The sequence below is a fragment of the Anopheles coluzzii genome, chromosome 3, assembly GCF_943734685.1.
Source record: "Anopheles coluzzii chromosome 3, AcolN3, whole genome shotgun sequence".
NCBI classification, from domain to species: domain Eukaryota; kingdom Metazoa; phylum Arthropoda; class Insecta; order Diptera; family Culicidae; genus Anopheles; species Anopheles coluzzii.
Genome location: NC_064671.1, coordinates 12,819,127 through 12,839,018, shown reverse-complemented (window position 1 = coordinate 12,839,018; position 19,892 = coordinate 12,819,127). Strand labels below are relative to the sequence as shown.

The window sequence follows — 19,892 nt, the reverse complement described above, 5'->3', positions numbered from 1 at the left end:
GGTTGTGCAACCCGTCCATAAGCACCTGGCCGGTACTGTTTACACAGTCGTGTTGTGTCGATTGGTTCCATGTACTCGCGATGTCGGGCTATCGGAAACGGCGGCAGTGTATTTGCAGCGCGACCGGCGAATATTGTAACACGCCTTCCGCCTTCACACTAATTACCGGGCAAATGTCTCTATAAAACATCGTCCATAAATTATGCGGGTTATCTGACTGTCGTGGTGGTCCCGGTGTCTAGTCGCTGCAAAGCTATACAAAACGAGGGACAGCGAGTGCTCCCAGGAGGGAAGCATGCTTTAATACCAGCACCAGACACAGATACTCCTGGCAGATTCTGTGGAGTTGGAGTGTTCGTTCGTAGGATTGTTCGGGGAATGTTTTAAGTGTCTTCGTGTCTGTTGAAGAGCTTTTCCCCAGGAGCCGGTCTCTTGCTGGACAAATAAATCGATCGTAAGCGAGCGAAAAGGCATAAACTATTTTTCTCGCTCTGCAGACATGGCACTTCTTTAAGGAGGTTGTTCTCCTCTCCTTAAGGAACTCAATTTTACTAGCGCTAAACCATAAACCTCACAGCGTGGCGGGTTATTTACTTTACGGACATTAAAACCTGCTCCAGACTGTATGTACTCCCAATGCAAAGTAAACCAGCAAGAAAGACTGCAAATTTGTTTAACTATCCACGTTTATGTACTTCACGTCCAAGGTGATGATGTTCCCTCAACACCTTCTCGCCCGCTCAGCTTTTTTGTGTTGGGTCGTCCTCCAAACCAACCCAGAAATAGAACCATTTCTGGGGTGCATTCCACTCGCTCGCGCACGTTGGCCGCTGGTGGAAAATATCGATTTTTTGTCCGTTATCTCTTTATTATTGATATTTGCTTTAACGATTCCTTTTGGCGCAAACGGAACGGTCCATTCGGGCCCCCGGGTGCACCGACCGTTCGACGCGCCATTTTTGCCCACTGTCCACGACAGCAGCCACCAATCGGGCCGGGCCGTTCACTCCACCATTGGGGTAAGGATAGGGAGGGGAGGATGTATACAGCAGGTACAGGGTTACCGTAGCCGTGGAGCTCGATTTTCTCTCCACTCTCTCACTCTATCTCTCTCTCTCTCTCGCCGTATCTCGTGGGGACGATATCAATTTCATCAAATCATAATTTATGGATTGCCATTCCCCTTATAAATGGTTTATTCTCTGCTCGTCGTCGTCGTCGTTGTTGTCGTCGTCGATGTGGCCATCGCCGTTGTTTAAGTGGAAGGGAGGTGGGGGGGGGGGGGGTGTTGGGCCCAGTGCTGGCGGTTGTAGCAGCTTGCCGGCTGTCAAATTCATGGCCCTTTCGTCTCTGGAATATCATATTTCGCCTTGCACGGTGTTAGGCGCCCACGTTCACTTATGGTGATTGCGTGTGTCTTTGTCTGTGAGTGTGCGCGCGCGCGCCTCTGTGTGGGTAAGTGAAGGAAGGATGCTGTTACGATACGCGGAATGCGGCCGTTTTTCGTCCTTTTTCTCCAGTACGTGCTCGATTACAGCTTCCCCGTTGGCAGGAAATGGCAGCCCAAAAACACATTCTTCACGCAAGTGCGCAAAACACCCATTTTACGCGTGGTGGGTAGTATGTGTGTGTGTGTGTGTGTGGATGGAAAATATTTTGCACCACCATTGCGGCCATCATTTTCCGGACGGCCGGAGCTACGAGCTACGGCACGAAGTTGCTTTCGAGTTTGTGTTGAGTTGTTTACTGCGCATTAAACTTTCAGGATTCATCTCGCTCTTAGAATCAGGCGGAACAAACTCTCGTCTCGAAAAAGTGGAAGAAAAATTCTTTTGAATTCGCAAGAAACGAGTCAGAAATGTTGATTTGAAAGATGTTCTTGTATGTTTGCTATAATTTATTAAGAAATATAGTTTTTCATGTATTGTAATCCAATGTATTGAAAAGGTTAGATAAATACAAAAGAAAAATGAAATTATTGAAGGTTACGAACATGAAATTCATTTAAAGTAATATAAAATTAAGCAAAACCTTTTAGGCAAAATCATATTGTTCTGTTTTCAATTATAGTTAAAGATTTTTGAATAGGTATTAATAATGCCATTTTGCAGAAATATACAAAATTTTTTTGAAATAGAACCAAAAACTGTCTTTCAACTGAAAATTCCAGAAAATGTTCAATTATTTTAGAAATGAAAAGTAATGAGCAGAAGGACCAAACACGAATAATTCAAAATTGTTTCCTTCCTTAGCGTTCTGTTAGCGTTAGCGTTATAAGACTATTTTGAGTAAACCGCAAAAAACTCTTCTCTAACATTTCTCATTTGTCTTGCTTTCTCGCTGTAGATTGTACTGAACTCGATGCATCGCTATCAACCCCGCATACATTTGGTTCGTCTCGTCCCCGGGCAAACCATTCCCAACTCACCCAAGGAGCTGCAGGAAGTGGACCACAAAACGTACGTTTTCCCGGAGACGGTATTCACCGCCGTCACGGCCTACCAGAACCAGCTGATAACGAAGCTAAAGATCGATTCCAATCCGTTCGCGAAAGGATTCCGGGACTCGTCACGGTTGACCGATTTTGATAGGTATGTAAAAAGTTATTAAAAACTCAATTATGGAGTGTATTTTGAGCGTAGTTGTGTGGAAACAGCTTTTGAATGATTTTTTAAGTTATTACCCTCTTGATAGTGGAAACCAGCATTGTGTGTTACCTCCGAGACAGGTTCTTGGGGAGCAAAATTAAGTCTTCCTAACAAAGTCCCCTTTATACTTTCAGCTACTCTGGCATGTAAGTATTGTAGCTGCCGAAGCTGAACAACAAGGACAAATACAGTTTGTTTGAAATTATTATTGATGCCGTATTTGCGTATCAATGCATCTCTATCGAGTCCAAATGATTGATAAAGCCTTTACTTAAATGATCTTTTGTTTGTAACCAACCCCGTCCGCAGTTCGCACAATTCTTTACGCAGCCCTGTGTATTGACTAACTGTTTTGTGGCTGGGTTTTCTTTTTTTTTCTCCCTTCGTCAACTCAACAACGTCTTGGGTCCAGTTTGCCTTGAGGGTATTGCCTCCTCCCCATTGCACTGACCCGATCCTTACCCACCCAGTGCGGGATTGAGATGAGAAATAAAATGACGACGTTTTTCTGAACCCGTTCTTCTGTGTGTGTGTGTGAGCCTGGACCTCCGTTTCGATGCCTTGGTTTCGTTTTCGTTTCACTAAAGTGTTGATTACAGAGCGGCACATTCGGCACCTCCATAAAGCGTTCGCGGTGCACAAATCGTATGAAGGCGTTGCGCAAAAATAAAAAAGCACCTTGGAAACGCTGAAGAAACGCAGTCTGGAGGAAGGCAAAACGGAGCTAAATGACTGTTAAAAGTGGTCGTAATTATTCTGACAACTGTGCTGCGCTGGCCTCCGGGCACCCAGCCAAGACGTCGTCGACGACGCGAAGCTTGGGCTTTCCTTGCGCGTGTGCCCCTTCCTCCCCGCCCCATCCTACGTACTGCTGGAAAGAAGCAGCAGAAGGGAATGATGGAAGGCTTTGGCCATAGGTTTCGCAGTTTCGGAGGGCGTTGATTGTGCGCCCTTTTTTCGTAGCCCCGCCGGACGGTGCGGTTTTGCGTAGCGTCAAAGGACGCGGCGAGAATTAAAGCGAACCTCGGTCGCAAAACCCTTCGATGTGCGTAATGATTGATAAAATCCTTACAACACCTTCCAGCGTTCAGCAAAAATAAGTGCGGCTTGGGGAATCGACCGGCAGGGCGAGAGATGCCCACGAGAACGCAAGAGCTGCGGGCTGCGTAGTAATTTACACGAAATTGATGAACTTCGAGCCGCTAAAGCGTAACGTGCCGGGCGGTAATAATTTATGACTGCCTGACCGACGGAAGGATGTCCGCCAGTCGGCGGGAAGAGTGGCCTGAGCGTGCACTCCTTCGAAGGGTTTCAATCGAGTCTCGGCTGCAACAGACAGCGAGACGCAGTCCTGATAGAGAGAGCAAGAATTGTAGTTTTTGAGAGTTTCTTTCATTTTGAGCTGAAAAGTAGGGGAAAAAGGGAAAATAAAAGCATACTTCAAACCGCACTTGACCGTTAGCACATTCTTTGGGAAGGAAGATTGATGTTTCCAGCCATTCAATCCGGTGTGTATGTGTCTTCGGGCCTGTTGTCCTGAGGTTTTGTTTCTATTCACCTGCCACTCGTCAAACGGCAACACATTAGATGCATAGCTTTTGAGGCAACACATCGATCATGATTTTGCTGCCAGCGAAGGAATTCACATGTTTGAAAGTTAAACACATTTTGATGAGCGGTCGTGGGAGATCGATAGGGAGGAATCCAGTAGGTTATTATAAAATATAGAGATAGAGAAAGGTACAAATGGGATACAAAATATAAAATTTTAAAATTGTTTTATACGTTCATAATCAAAATTTTGGATAAGGAAATAATCAAAACTTTACTGATTTCATCGCTTAAAGGTTCTTGTTACGTCAGTCAGATGAAGATGAACATGAATTTGTTGAATGAATTTGATTTGGTCTCCTTTCATTCATGATCAGAAGGATTTTTGTTTGGTCGGAAATCACTTAAAAGTAAAACAATCCACAATTATGTCGTAGAATAACTAGAGGCATATTACAGCAGTGTAGACTCAAGTATTGTAATGTCTAGAAGACATGAAAGAAACTCATCAACTGGCCATCAGCATGGCCATCAGCAACTCAATCACAAGACCTCAAACGTCGTAAGGATTTTAGAAAAGTTATGCTTTGAAGAATAATATCAAAAACAAATGTTCTGATGCTGCAGTAAATACTAAAAGCATTCAAGCAAGTTACACCAACAATAAAATTCCTCAGCGTGACACTTTTAATACATCTTACGGCTTATGAGATCCTTAAAATTTCGGAAGCAATCGAAATGTAACTGCCAATAAAATGCAAGGCCGGAAAATACCAAAATTTCTACCTTTTAAATTCAATCATAATGTAGAAATTGACGTGTCAGGATAATGTCCAATCGCTAATTTTCGTGTAGGTTATTTCAATTACTCTAGTGAAACATATTAGTTTTTTATCTATGATTCATCTAATCAATATTGTTTCATCTTTATGCATCCTCAATTGGGGTTAGGGCGTCTTTTATTGAATCAAACACATAAAAGTCTTAAAAAATATACTATCGGCAATGCCCAAAAGAGTCCTGATCCATAAACACAAACGAATTGATTTCCAATATTCGCACGGGGATTGAACAATTACATAGTTTTCTTTGCGCTATTGCTGCAGACGATTCATGAAATCACATAACTTTAATCACAAAAATTTAAGTCGTTTTACGTTTTTGTTGGCCATAATACTATTTTATTCGCCTTTAGTTCAAAACAATGCAAAAACATTATTTTTCATCAGCTTCTATGGACATTTTTTCATAAGACGAACCCTCGAAAAAGGTCAAATAAGTTCAATAAGCCAAAGGCGGCAGTTTTCGGCAGTATCGGCAAACCCACTTTGCTTTAATTAAAGGACCGATCGACCGATCGGGAGTCACAGTAGGCTGTCGGCCACAGTCACTGATCCCCATCCCGTTGCTACCCCAATTGAGTGAGGCATGTGAGGCGTGAAACCGGAAGATGATTAGCGGTTAAAGTGCATCTCGATAAGATGAGTCCCAAAGTTAAAGGGAAAAAATAATAAAGAAATGCAGAGGTAGGTCAATGATTGGAAAGGGCTGAAGACACTGATCGGTTTACCGTCGCTGTTCTGATTCCATGAATACCGGCTTTATGCCAAAGAGAAGTATGTTTTCCTTTCTTCTCACTCACTTTTGAAGACCTGTCAATCTAGAATGGGACCCCCAATTTCTGCAAAGGGTTCTCGAGGAGGAGGGGGGACATAGCATAACATTTTAAAAGCAACACTCTGTTCAGTTGCATCCTTCAGCCGCCGGACTGCTGCAAAAGCGCAATGCGCAAGAAAGAGCACAAACACAAAGAGAAAGAGAGAAAAGCACGCGGAAGAGCACAAAGGCAAAATGTAAAGCATGGTACAATTGGTCAGATTTTTCATAATTACACCCGATGATAGCAGCTAATAATTGAAGGCTCTAATTTGTTGTACGCGAGGTGTGAAGGAATCTTCGGCGGCCGCTGCGACCTGTTGCTGAAGTCGCCGTGGTTCGCCAAAAGTCCTTCACCGGCTTCACCGCCGTGCTTATCCGCTGGGCAAGCATGCACCGGCACCCGGAGCGGACGATCGGAACAGCAACAACAAAAAAAAGGAGCGAACAGCCCTTCAGGCTAATATCATCACCAGAGCGGCATTCGGTAAATTACAGGGCGGCAGATCGTGCGATCGCGGCTCGGCGAGTGTCGTTTCATGTTCATGGCTTCTCTCCTCCCTTGTTTCGCTGCTTTTCAACGGTCGTTCAGATTGGGATGGTGGCATTGGCAGGAAAGACTGTTGGGTCTGGGGGAATCCTGTTTCGTGACTGCCGAAGTTTTCGCTCTTCTTCACCCTTCCGTAACGTGCTTGGGTTGGGGTGGGCCGTTCTTGGCCGGAGTGTGTTAGGGATCGAGCCGTGAATGAGATCGTTGCGAGCCTTCCCGGAGCCACCAGTTTCAAGTTGGTGGCATGGCGTTCACTCTGCTGGTGGAGTGAGCATTGAAAGAGGTAGTTTTCCTCCACAGAACAAGCCACACTTCAGCCCCAACGTTAGGCTCTTGAACACGATGATGGTCCTGACGGTACGGTTGACTCAGACTGCTACGTTTTTCCCCCTCCCGTTCCTATTTTTTCCACCTGATGATGATCATCCTGCCTTTTTCTTGCGGGCTATGCTTGAGAGAAAAATCAAAATCGATCGCCGTACCGGCGTAGTCAAACTGATCACGTGAATTGGTTTATGGTCGTGTGAAATTGAAAATGAAGCGAAGTTTATAGTTATTTAATAATGGATCGGTGTTGCCGGAACAAGTCCTTTGTTGGCCACGGTGGTATCGCGGTACTTTCGCTCCTTCTCGCTCAGCATCGTTCTCGTTCCGCAGAGCACATTAGCTTGCAAAAAGATGATGATGATGATGATGATCATTATGATGCGAAAAGACGATTTCTGGGGTTTGGCCGTGGGTGTGTCTGAAGCCTAAAATTACTCTGCAGAGAAATTGTTACATCGTTGCAGGAACGAATATCTGGTCACAGGGTCTTCCGATGTGATGTGAGCTCAATTTTAGGATCAAGAAAGTGACAAAAATGATGTTTTGAAAATGTTATTTTACTTATTTAATACAAAAAACTGTAACGACTTACTGTCTGTAACCTCACCCACAGTGAATTAATTACCGTAAAAATCTGTACCTTCTATTCAATTCTCAGGGACCCAATGGATGCCCTCCTACTTGAGCAACATCTCCGTTCACCGATGCGCCTGTTTCCCGACCCGATGACGATGGCTCAGTTCGCTTCGAGTCAAGATCCGGACGGTTCTGCCCAGGCGGCGCTCTTCGAAAAGGCTCGTCAGCATCTGCAGCTGTGGGGCCGATCACCGTACAGCGAGCTGCTGCTGCCCCAGATGTATCAACGACCTCCCGCCAGCCTCGGTGCGCTTAATCTTGGACTCTGGCAAGCCACCGGCGGCCAGTGGCCACCACAGATTCCACCCGGCTTTCTACAGCAAACGGCTTCGCTGGCCGTAGCAGCAGCCGCTGGCCAAAGCCCTCGTACGCCACCGCCACAAGGACAGCCTGCCTCGAGCCCGTCGCCCAGCTCTGGCTCACCGTCACCGAGCGAGATGCGATCCCGGCAGCTGGGCAATCGGTTCAGTCCCTATCAGATACCTCCACAGCATGCCCAACAGCAGCCAACAGGGTCAGGCTGCAGGACACCACCACGCTAGTGCTGTACGTTGGTAGGAGTTTACAAGAGCTAAGTGGAATGGTTTTCTTGTAGATATGGAGTAATCGTTGTTGTATATAGGTGTTTCGATCACATCAAAGTGCTATTGAACTGAGTGCACTTTTCCCATCACACCTTGTTATTTATTTTAGCCACCGATAGCATTTTACCTAATTCTTTTACTAGCAGCATTGATAAAAAATGTAATTTTATTTTGTATGTGTTATATGTTTATAAGACATAATCATTTTACGACCACATGATATATTTATTATTTACGCAATAATTGTTCTACACTATTGTAAAAACAGCGATGCAGTTGTGATTATAAGACAGTAAATAAATATCACCAAGACACTCTACATGCTAAATTTGGTTTTTAATGTAATACATTTGTATAAACGTGAAAGAAAAAAGGTGTTTGGTATAACAAAATGGTAAGTAAAAGTTGCCTCAAATGAGATTTTCGAAAATAATTCTTAGATTGGCTAATTGCATAAAAATTGCATTTTATTTGTTCGTTTAATTATTTTTTTGCAGATTATATATATTTTCTTCTTCTTCTATTTGGCGTAACGTCCTATGTGGACATGCCGGCCTATACAGGCTTTCGAGACTTAAATCATTACCAGGTATTCATTATACAGGCTTTCGAGACTTAATTCATTACCAGGTAGCCGGATAGTCAAATCCGGGGTGACGGTCCATTCTGGGCTTGAACCCATGAACCCATGACGGGAATGTAACTGAGTTGTTCGAGTTGACGACTGTACCACGGGACCACCCTGCAGATTATGTTCCAAGCCGTAATTTTATCTCTTGAAATATCTTATACTGAAAGGAAACAGCTGAAGTAAGAAATGTCACCATAAAATATGATATGATATGAGAAAACTCAAAGGACTAGATAACAAAAGAATTTAAGTACTAATGATTCATGTCCTATTTTATTAAAGAATGATTGAAGGTTTTAGAAATTGTCAACTTGCTTTTTGATGAAGAGAATCTGCAAGTTAGTTGGTTTAATTTTTTTTTAATAGTTTTAGTTGTGCATCAAAAACTATTTTTATTCTTAAACAATTCTTCAACATTCAAGAAGCCTAATCCAAAGGAAAGCTCAAGCAACCAATCGGTTTTAAAAGTCAAACTTGTCTCAAGGCTACTTTATTATTTTTTGCGTCACGTCTCTCTGCGTCTAAGAAAGCCTTTAATGTATGATCGTATAATTGGTTAGAAAGATGTTCGTTTGGACCACATTAATATTTGATATTTTATAGAAGTCTCTCTTATTGAACTTTGGTTTTAGTTTCGCCACCACTGTTTAAACAGGAAAAAAACTCAAATTCAATAATGCTTCAATATAACAATTATCTTATTTTATTTTCTACTAAAATGAGACACTATATCCTTTATTTCCAATTGAATTAAAGCTCTAATAAACAGAGCTCTAGTTCAGAAAAGCAACAGAATATGATTGTATGCAGTAATGTCCTGTTAGGAATATTATTGTATGAATCAGAGAATCAGATGATTTATCATGCTCTGTTTTACTTTGTTTATTAACTTACAGCATTTCGATCTTTGCTCTCAGTGACATACCGAGTCAGTAGGGAATACAATACGTCCAGCAAATCATACACGACATGGAGCAACCTCATCATTGATGGTGTGAATAATTTACTACCTACCGATTGTTTGCTAGCTACCATAAATCATAACTTTGACCAAAGCTGCTCGACATGGTCATAAGTATAGGTCTTTTTTTTATACGGAATATATCACATGCCATACATGGTGCGGTCTCATAGGTATTCCGTATCATACGCCTAGCAAAATCTGCACATCTATTTTTTTGTCTTCCTCTTCTGCTACAAGATTAAATGTACTGTTTCTCAGAGTTAGTAACAGAAGATAGAACCGACGAGAAACGAGCATCAAATGACGCGTATCATCTCGGCCACGCGACCAAAACCCGGCGCATCCCTGAAGGCGCACCCGTACCCGCCCCTCGAGCATGCACCGTGCACGGGTGATACTCCGAATTAATCGTAAGGGATGATACTCGGTTGCGCATGACGCTCCGATGTGGCTTGTGCCGTGTCCAATAAATATCATTCGATACGCGTTCGATCTGGTAGCGAGTGACTCGTCCTGCCGTTTGTTTTTTCCTTGTTGAAATTCAATTTAACAGTCTTAAGGGATTACGTGACCCCGGATGGGAGGTAACCATCCCATCCTCGATGATTAGCCGGGTCGGGCAATGTCACGTGTCCCATGGATGAGATACCGAAAATTACCGACAAGAACTATCACCTACCTACTCTCCCGTCGATGGTGTGAAATTGCATCCACTCATCTGCCCGACTTTTGCCTGCCTGCACGCTTGCAGACAGTTGCACCGAGGCTAACGGCATCGTTACTACACACATTCACACGTGCCATCGTGCGTATGTCGGTGTGTTTTGCCCCGAAGGTATTCGAATGGGGGAAGGGGCTTTCTTTAAAACACCCAAAACCGTCCGAATAAAGTGTACGAAATGGTGTGAACGCAATGGTCGTGCCAGGCAATCAGCGAGCCCGATTCACTTTCGCGTGCAAACCGCGCTGCATTGTGTTAATTGTCACCTTCGACGGGTAGTGTCCGGCGGCAATCACGAAACCGAGCGGCAGTAGGGCCGGCCCCAGATGAGCCATTAGCACCGCATTGCAGTGCACTTGATGAAGATGATGCGCAAATGAACAGGCGGTTAAACAAAACAAAGAAAAACACATCCGAAGCGCATAACGAGCTGCAATTGCACACTCGCGCGCCAGCCATGCGGTTGACTGCGTGCGGTGCGTGGGTAGCAGTGAGTCGATTTATCATTTTTCCCCACCATTTAACGCTGCAATTGACCGCACCACAGTTTGGCTTTGTGTGCCGAAATTTTGGGCCGAAACGGTTTGCGTTTGCACTCACTTGAGAACTCAATTAAAATTAGCAGTAGTTTAGGTGATTGCTTTTTAATGCGAGTGAAATTTCAACACAGGTGAAGAATATGCCATTGTGTTTGAAGTTTCACAGTAATCTTATAATTGTTCCAAATGAAGCGTGTAATGTGTCCTGTTATTTTTGTTTGATAATGAAGATATTGTTGTGGCAGAGCCAAGGAGCAATTAACGTTAATAGAACAGTTTTGTATATCTATTTATTTGAGCAATGTAGACGTTTTACAGGACTTTAACAATCCTGTAGACAAAGTCATCGAGGTTTGACTCTTCTTAAGCTTAACATAAACTCTTTGAAAACGGTGACCATAATGATTTAATTTTTGATACTCCCATATTGGCTGCATTTTTCTTACTTGCTGCGGTGGGTAACTATAAAACAAACAGAGATGACAGAACAACCATCTCAAGAAAGAACAGTTTTTTTTTCCATATTTACATGTTATTGTATTGAAAACTCAAAGTCAATTGTCAATTTGTTCAACGTACCATTTGAAGAAACTATTGTTTGAATTACACAATTTAAGACTGTATAAAGGTGTTACTTTATGGAAAATCAAAGTTGAAGTGTAAATCAGAAAAAAAACTATTCAGTACTTAATAAGATTAGGAAGTCAGTATTAGGTCATAATAACCTTGTAAGTCGATTTGTGAAAGAAGAAGATAAGTAAGGTAGGAGAGATCAGTTTTTAATTTCGTTAATGTTAAAGAGTATCCTTATAAATTTACTTTTTAATAATAAACTTATGCAGTCAGGAACCTTTTGATTAATTAAGAACTTTGGAGATCAAAAAAAGGAAGTATACCGGAATATCGTTTCTTCCATTAACCAGATTTGCAAGTGTAATAAAGTTTTTTATTTGTAAAATTGTATATTTGTAAATGACCTAAACTTCGTTCTATCATGATACCTTGAAAATACTTCTATAATATAACATTTAAATTAATTTAACAAATACAATTTAAAATTTAAAACATTGTCCTTAAGTATATTTTTAAGCTTAGCAAAAAGCTATATGTCTTTGCCATTAAATTTACAGATAAGGTTTGCAATCAAATCTACTATAATAAAGAAAATCATGTAAAACTGTTAACTTTCTTATTTCTACAGTTATGTTTAATATTTTTGAGATATTTAATCAATATTTCAAACGAAATAATTGAATAGACAAATTTAACTAACTAAAACTGTCGTCTAATATCGTAACAGGCCTGGTGCATTAAACATAACACATAATCATGAACCTCTTTCCGATTCCTAAGTGGTTCTTTACCTGCCCCAGACCCAGAATTAGAAGCCAGATTTATTTCAAAACCAATCAAACCCATCCACCTTGTCTGTACTGCCCGCCTTTGGATTCTTGTCACCGTCAATAATGCTTGACAAAATGGCAACCGTCAAAGCACGAGGGCAACGTTTCGCAAACAACATGTACCCCGGCTCCAGCTTACCGTTCCACCACACGCTCCACTCATAAACTGTCAAACTCAAATAGTGACCACCCCGAACCCGACGCAACCCATCATCCGGTGAGGAATGGGTTTCCATTTCAGTGCGCTTCTCCAGCCGAAAATGCAGCCTAATTCGATTGACATTTCATCCCGTCCGCTTTTAACGGATTGACACTGTCGAGCAGTGAAATGAGCAGGCGTGAGCAATTCTGCTGCCAACATACGCATACACACACACTAGCCGGGGCCTTAAGTGGCTATTTTGGGATGCATTTTTCGGTCCTGCCCCTACCGTGCACCGCGAGCCGAGCAGCTTTGCTGCACTGGACAAACTGTCACGAACTAACGCTTGTGGAAGTTGTTAATGGAGTGCGCCGTGTGTTTGTGTGTTTGATATTTGTACCATTTTTTGTCGCCTCCCCGCTGGGCGAGGAATGTGGGAGGAATTAGAACAAAAAATGTAAAGAGCAAAAGACAAATGGGCACCACGCATTGATGTATGGGAATGGGAATAAAAAGCTTCATAATTCGACGGAAAATAATACTACCAAAAAAACGTAACTAAATTGTGGCTAGTTTGTTTGACAGAACGTCTCCCCAACCTTTTGAGTGTGTGCTGCCCGGGTGGTTAGTTATGGGAGCGAGGGAGGAAGCCAAGGGAGGGACGGTTAGAGCGCTGCCAGTGAAACAAGCTGCAAGTGTCAAGTGTTGGCCGGTGCATCGTCAAACCTCGCTTTAGGCGAAGGGGTCGGACGGCGCAGGCCTAGCGAGACCTGTTTCGGGGTCCGCAAAATGAGACGGACAGGTGTGGAGATTTGAGTTGTTTCGATTAAACCGAACCAAAAACGGACGGACAAAGAGAAAGATAGAGATACAGAGAGAGAGAGAGAGAGTGCTAGAGATGGAGCGACGGTTCAGCGAAGCGATGTTCGAAGGCCAATAGACAGCGGGACAAAACGATCCATGTCCGTTAGGATTAATTGATATAGATTAAAAGGCCCCGATCCCCGATCCCTGAGCGATAGACACTTTCGAAGTGGTTTTTGGGGGCCCCCGGACCCAAGTTGTCAAGCGTCGGTGCAAAACGGTCGATACCTGCCGCTTCCAGGTGCTGGTTTTTTGTCAGCTTCATTATCCAAATAATGTGACAGTTTTAATGGACCTCGGGATCATCCTTTCGGTTTGGAAGGGCGGGAAAGGTTTGCTAAACTAAGGCGGCGTTTGAAGGAGGAGCGGGGATAAAGTGGCATAAACGATGTGCTCTGTTTTGAATCGGTCCTGTCATGATTAGGGACGCGATTGACGTCGGCCGCGGGAAGGACTGTGAAGGGTAGTGTGGGTAAGGATCAAGGATCAAGGACTGCTGGCGGGTTTGATTCGGTACCATGTGTGGAGTGTGTGCAGGGAAATTAAAAGGGTAAAAGATTGATTGTTTGTTTAAGCGTGTACAGCTAACATATTAAGCAAATGTAGCTTTGGAGAAAGACAAGAAAAACACAATTCAATGTTTGTTTTGCTACTCACAAATATGTTTGGTCCGCCAATTCCAAGAACAACTTGTGTGGGTGATTTCTTTACATAAAGATTTACATCCCTTCATCTGTCAGAAGATGATAGTTTTTATCGATCGGTTTTGTTTGGGAAATTCAAGAAATAAGACCCACCTCTTTTAAGAAATTTGCAGTCTTAAGCTTTATTCGGTTCAACTGGAAACATTTTTGTTTCAATCCCAGAAATGCTTGGAATGTAAATGATGTGAAATCTATGTAAAGAATTTTCATTTCATTGAATGGAGTACATACATAAAAAAGGTAATAAAATTAAGTTTAATGAGAAGAGTTCTTTCAGATTAATGTGTCATGTGTTTAAGCTAAACCGTTTATGAACATAAATGTATAAACCACTTGAACACCAGCTTAGTAAATACGTAATGAAAGCATTAAATTTAACATTTTATCGGATGTTTTTAGTTTTAATGGAAGAACATTTGGTTAAACATATTTTGTATGCACATGAATGCATGGAAATCTCCTCCATTTTGCTGATTACTAATTAATTCACAGGCACCTAGTAGGAATCTAAGACAACGTCCCTTATTTAGTACTGATTTTAGGTCTACGGTATTTGGTTCTAATGATCCACTTTTGAGAATGATTAACTCGTATAGCTCTGTTAACAGCATTGTCGATCCTAGCGTAAGCGTAAATGTACTAAAACAAAATTTGAGAAGCCTTTAATGACGAGTGAAATTCTTATTATCTTTATCAATTTATTTTTGTGGTCAGGTTTTATTTATTTGCTCATGAGTTCAGTGTTTATATTAGTTAGGTATCTAGTATTAAATTATGGAGGCCAGCATGGCTAGATAATTTTGTTAAATAAATAAATAAATAAATAAACTACAGACCTGTTGGTACTGTTGTTGTGAATGTTACTAAGCTAAATGGTGAAAGACAAAGTTATGTTTCAAATCCATAAAATTCTATCTCAGAAGCATTGTAAATATAATAAATGAGCATGTATGAAATAATGCAAATAAAAAAGTTAAGCATGCAAGCAGAAATCTACCTGAAATATTAATTTTGTCATAGATGCAAAATCTAATTGTTAAGTACAGTTAACAAAATAAAATTCAAATCGTTTTGTTTTTGTAAATAAAAGTTTGAAGAATACAGAAGCAATCAATTATGGACTACAAAGCTAACGTGATGAATATCATTCACAACAAAATCATAGTAATGCTTAAGGAAGAGTATTGTTTTCAGAATACCCCTTTTTTGTAAAAAAAAACTTTAAAATTTCCATAGTTAAGACTAGAGAAAAAACTACACCATCTCGAATTATATAGATCTTGTGATACGGTCCCCTATTTACTACCCCTTTAAACTCTTGGGAATGCGTTGACTTTAAAATCGTATTAACTGGAACGAAACAAATCAAAACAAAGTGCTAGAGGGATGCTACATACAGGGAGGGGTAATTTTGTTTTGTAAAAAATGTATGTCACGGTGGCAATTGGTTGATAAAAAAATCTAAAATAACTGAAACACAATAAAACGAGAGTAGAGGAAGCTTTTTTTCTCTTTATTTCAAATTCCATTTATTTCACTCCACGCGAATTGACATTGAGATTGTTTTGCTTTCGTTGCGTCATAAATTGGGCCAGTGTTTTGCGTTGCTCTGTTTTCAAAACCTACAGTCATCTGTAGTGTAATTTAAAGACTTTTTAGCGCAGATGAGGTCGCTGTTGGAGGTTGGTGGTGGTGAGAGCATTTTTCAGGAAACCCATTCCAAACCCACCCGAGATTCGCGCGACGTCGGGAAAAGGGGTTAAAAATAAGATGTTCCGCTAGATAAATCAGGACACCGACCCTTGCCGTGCCTCCGAGCCTTTAGGCACCCTCAACCGTAGCAAAGGGTTTTAGCTACTGTTTAGCTTTTCCTTCACCCACGAACGTTCGTCCTGTCCGCAAAGGCCTGCCCGTGTGATAACAATCGTTGTCGCGCCCGTTAAATAGCTGCCGAACCGTTGGCTTCCTTCGCCTACAAACTGGAAAGGAAATCCCTTTTTCCGGATCGCTATCCTGCTCCGTGATGCGGGGTTTACGAGCGACCGAAATTCCGTACTGAGACTGAAGCAAGTGGCACCTCTTTTTTTAACGTTAAACCCGTGCGACGGAGCAGCACACGCACGCCAGCGCGACTCGCAGCGTTGCGTGTGTTTTGCGCTTTAACACACTAGCCGCGGGGGAAAATCCTATCTCGGTGCGGATCAAACCCGAGCGCCGGCGTAACCCTTTTAAGGGGTTTTTGGCGTGAAGCTTTACGGCCTCCGGTTTCGGGGAACGTTTTTCGCTTTGCGGAAGGTGTGACACACGCACGCACGCTCTCGGTCTGCGCACATCCGCAAAGGGCTATGGCGGGGAGCCGGGTAACGTGTCAATTGGAGTGAGAAAGTGCGAAAATCATCACACCAATCCGATATCCGATCGGTCACGGAAGCTTGGAGGGATATTCGCTTCCGTTTTTTTTTCTTTTCATCTCATTCAGTCCCTGCTCACACGTAAGGGGTGTGAAGTTATGGAATGAATCTTTATTCCCAAGGCAATTGGAGCGTAGTACATGGTTGCTACGGTTTTGCACACGGTTCAGCGGAAATGATCAAATTAGAAATTAGAGGCGGATGTGATTTGCTTGGACCTTTAGAAGAGTTAAATTTGTATTCAGTATCATGAATAGAATGAATTAATTTTGAAATCTGTAATAAAAACTGGGAATTATATCAGTCAAGAGCCATTTTGGCCATTTTTTGTCATTAATTCACAATTTTCTTCCCAGGAACATAATCATCATAACGTATGGTTCACTTGAGAATTGTTTCTTGGACGCAGGACTTTTTCTTTAAGTATGGATGAAACTGTCTCGTACGAAATTTGAAATAAAATCAATCGAATAAAGCCTAGAATTTACTTCTCCAATCCACCACAAGTATCCGTACGTTGTTAACGATATTTCAATAAATTACTCATTCTCTCAAGCCATACTTTCCAACAATTGAATTCGCAACGAATGTTACGTTGAAACTAAACTCAAATGAAGCAGAAACGGTGGAACGACAAGATCAAATATTCCACCGCAAGTGAAACAATTGGAGGAAGAAACTGTTTTATAACTCAAAAGGAAGCTCTCTTTCAAACTCGCGAATGTCGACAGCTGCTTCATGATGAGCTTGGTTCGATGTTCGTCCGCATTGTTTGTCTGGCTGGCGCTTCTCGTCGCGTCAAACGCAAATGAAGCAAGCGATTTATCTTCGTTTTGCCTGTTCTACCCAGTCAACGAACCTAGCAAAAAAAAACACTTTAATGAAGAGGGTGGTACATTTTAATAGTTAATCATAGGCAGAAGGAAGGGGTAACTAATTAAGAAATCAAAAATAGATTAAACGTGTGGCGGAATGATTACGCCCTTGGAGCAGCTCCATACTATGACTAAAATTTCATTTTGAACTTTCATACATTCGTCCAGCCCTGGTGCGATTTAAATTTCTTCTCACCTTTGCAAAAAAAAGCATCTGTTAGTGATCGCTTGAGAAGCACTTCAATGCAAGCATCACCGTACGAATTTTTGATCCAATTCGATACCATCCCATTCTCCTCCCACGAAACCCTTCCGATCTATTGTTGGCTGATTTTAAGGGAAGGCATGTTTTGATCGTCAGGCCCTAAGAGAGTACGGCGATGCGACGGTTGTGAATGGGCGCCCGGATTGGCCACAGAATCGGTCACACGTAAAGAGGTTTGATGACTGTGGGAAATTGTTTTTTGGTCCAGCGGTACCCTGTCGAATCCTCCAAAATGGTGCAACATTGGCCGAGCAAACTCGGCTTGGTTGAAAGGGTGGGAAGATGGCGATGGAGATGATTTGACTCCCGTGTCATGGTTGGAACGGAGTCAATGGTTAAGCCGAACAGTTAATCGAAACCGTTTGGCACCTTTCGAGCGCCGGCTCACTTTTCACGCAGCCGAGCAGGCAAACAAAAATCGAACATCTTTGGGAATATCGTACGTCGCGTGGTGGAAACGGCACCGGAGAAAAGACGGAATCCTTGCGTAAGGTGCGTTTGATGGCGTGAGAATTCGTTTGATCGTGGCCACACAACGGCACCATTGTTGAATGATGCTAATTATATACAGAAGGTGCGCGTTGGTAAGCCTCTTTGCTTTTGTGCGACGAGCAGGATGAAACATGCAGGGAGATTCAGGCGGTGTCTAGGATGATTTGGCAAAACGTAGAACAATGTAACACCACATATCATACATTTTCTGATGGCTTAAATTATTAATGAAATAATGTGAACTACAAGAGTTCCTTACAAAAAGCTGAAATATCACAAATGTTTAATCATCATTAATACATCATTTTAATATTTAAACATATTTGTTTTATTAATGTATCAATGATGATTAAATATTAACGGAATATTGTCAGTTTTTTAATACAATTGTTTCTATCCGTATTGTTTTATAATACAGAACAAACATGTAGAAACATACTTATTATGTGTGAGAAAATAATACATAACAAGATAAAATTTCTATATAAATGCCTAATGATGGATATAATACTTAAAAAAAAATCATTTAAATTTGCAAGCTACTACCTCGTATACTTGTGTGATCGTAAATTTGTGTTGTGGAATGTGTTTATAATGTTAAACTTATATCTAAAACATAGGAAAAAGGCATTGAAATCATTAAGGATGCAGCAAATTCAAGTTTTGGATTGAGAAATAATTGCAGATGGCAATAAAAATAATTTCTTTCAATCTCGATCAAGTGTACAAATTCATATGAAATTATCGTAAATCGTCAATCTATTTTATTGATCATGATTTAGACTTGATTATGGCTTATGTGCTAGAGAAGAAACTCTAAATCAGTTCGAATATATTTTATAGAACTTTTATTTATCAAGCAATTTCTTGACCACATATTTATTAAATCATAAAAAATGCATTAGTGCTCAACAACATGAGCATACGCATAGAAATATTACTTTTTGTTAAGCTGAGATGAATAACATTATAAATAATAAACAAAGATCTTAACTACAAATTTTAGTATAATGCATTTTTTAATATTTTATAAAATTCTCGTAGTTAATAATAAGCTCAGAGTTACAGAACGATTAATTACTTCGCCCGGGTTGATCCGTTCCAAGAAAGCACCATTCGGTTTGATCGCATTCCCGATCGCATTCCGCTGCCATCATCGTTAGCTGACAGTGATAAAAGTTAAAACGCTCCCTCTTTCAAGCAAACGTCCGTCACTCCGGACGGACTAAACAACAACAGCACCAAAAACGAGGCAAGATTGACATAACCCTACTGAGTTTTTGGCTGCGTTTCAGTGTCCATTTAGGACGGTTCGAATCACATTTCTGCTCTGCCCCGTACGTGTTGAAACACGACCGTCCAAAGGTGGGGATATATTTGGGATCTGCTAATGAAAATAAGCACATGCAGCTGTACCGGGAGCTAGATGGGCCGTCTTTGATGGATAGATAGAGTGTTGGTGGAAGGCGGTAGATGGGGGGCGAGTGGTAAGGAATAGAAATATTTTTAATATTTTCAACACATCACCCATCAAACCCGTGGTGCGTGGTGGACGTGCGCGAGCCTTAATCAAAGTCTCGGCGTGCTGGGCAGCTCTTGAAAACGTCGACCCCACGTTAAGGCGGACGTAGGGTGATCTGTTTGGTACAACTAAGGAAGCATTTCTTCTTCTTTTTCTGTGAGTGTGTGTGTGTCACTATCACTACTCTATCCACATAGAGGAGCTTGATTTTTAGAAACGATTTCCGCAGACGCTGCCGTTAGCGCAGCGATCAAGATCAGGTTCTCGATCACGGTTCGGTTGGATCGAATCCTGTCGCTGAAGTGGGTATGACTACCGTGAAATGATTCATTCGTAGCTTCGGTCGCAGTGCCATTCACACTGTCTTGCTTACTCGCATCTTAGCCTCCCAGCAGCAGCAGCAGTAA

General features: G+C 41.8%; 1 protein-coding gene across 2 annotated transcripts in view; it reads left to right on the top strand.

Moving 5' to 3' along the window:
• Positions 1 to 8,266, top strand: part of LOC120958676 (T-box protein H15-like) — a 52,169-nt gene extending 43,903 nt beyond the window's left edge. Inside the window, exons 5-7 of one of the 2 annotated variants that reach the window (XM_040381634.2) lie at positions 2,347 to 2,591; positions 2,783 to 2,794; positions 7,391 to 8,266. In XM_040381634.2, coding sequence (XP_040237568.2) covers positions 2,347 to 2,591; positions 2,783 to 2,794; positions 7,391 to 7,910 — 777 coding nt within the window. In that variant the 3' untranslated portion in view covers positions 7,911 to 8,266. The remainder of the gene's footprint in view (positions 1 to 2,346; positions 2,592 to 2,782; positions 2,795 to 7,390) is intronic. The other variant, XM_040381635.2, reaches the window with a different exon arrangement.
• The last annotated feature ends 11,626 nt before the right edge of the window (positions 8,267 to 19,892 follow it).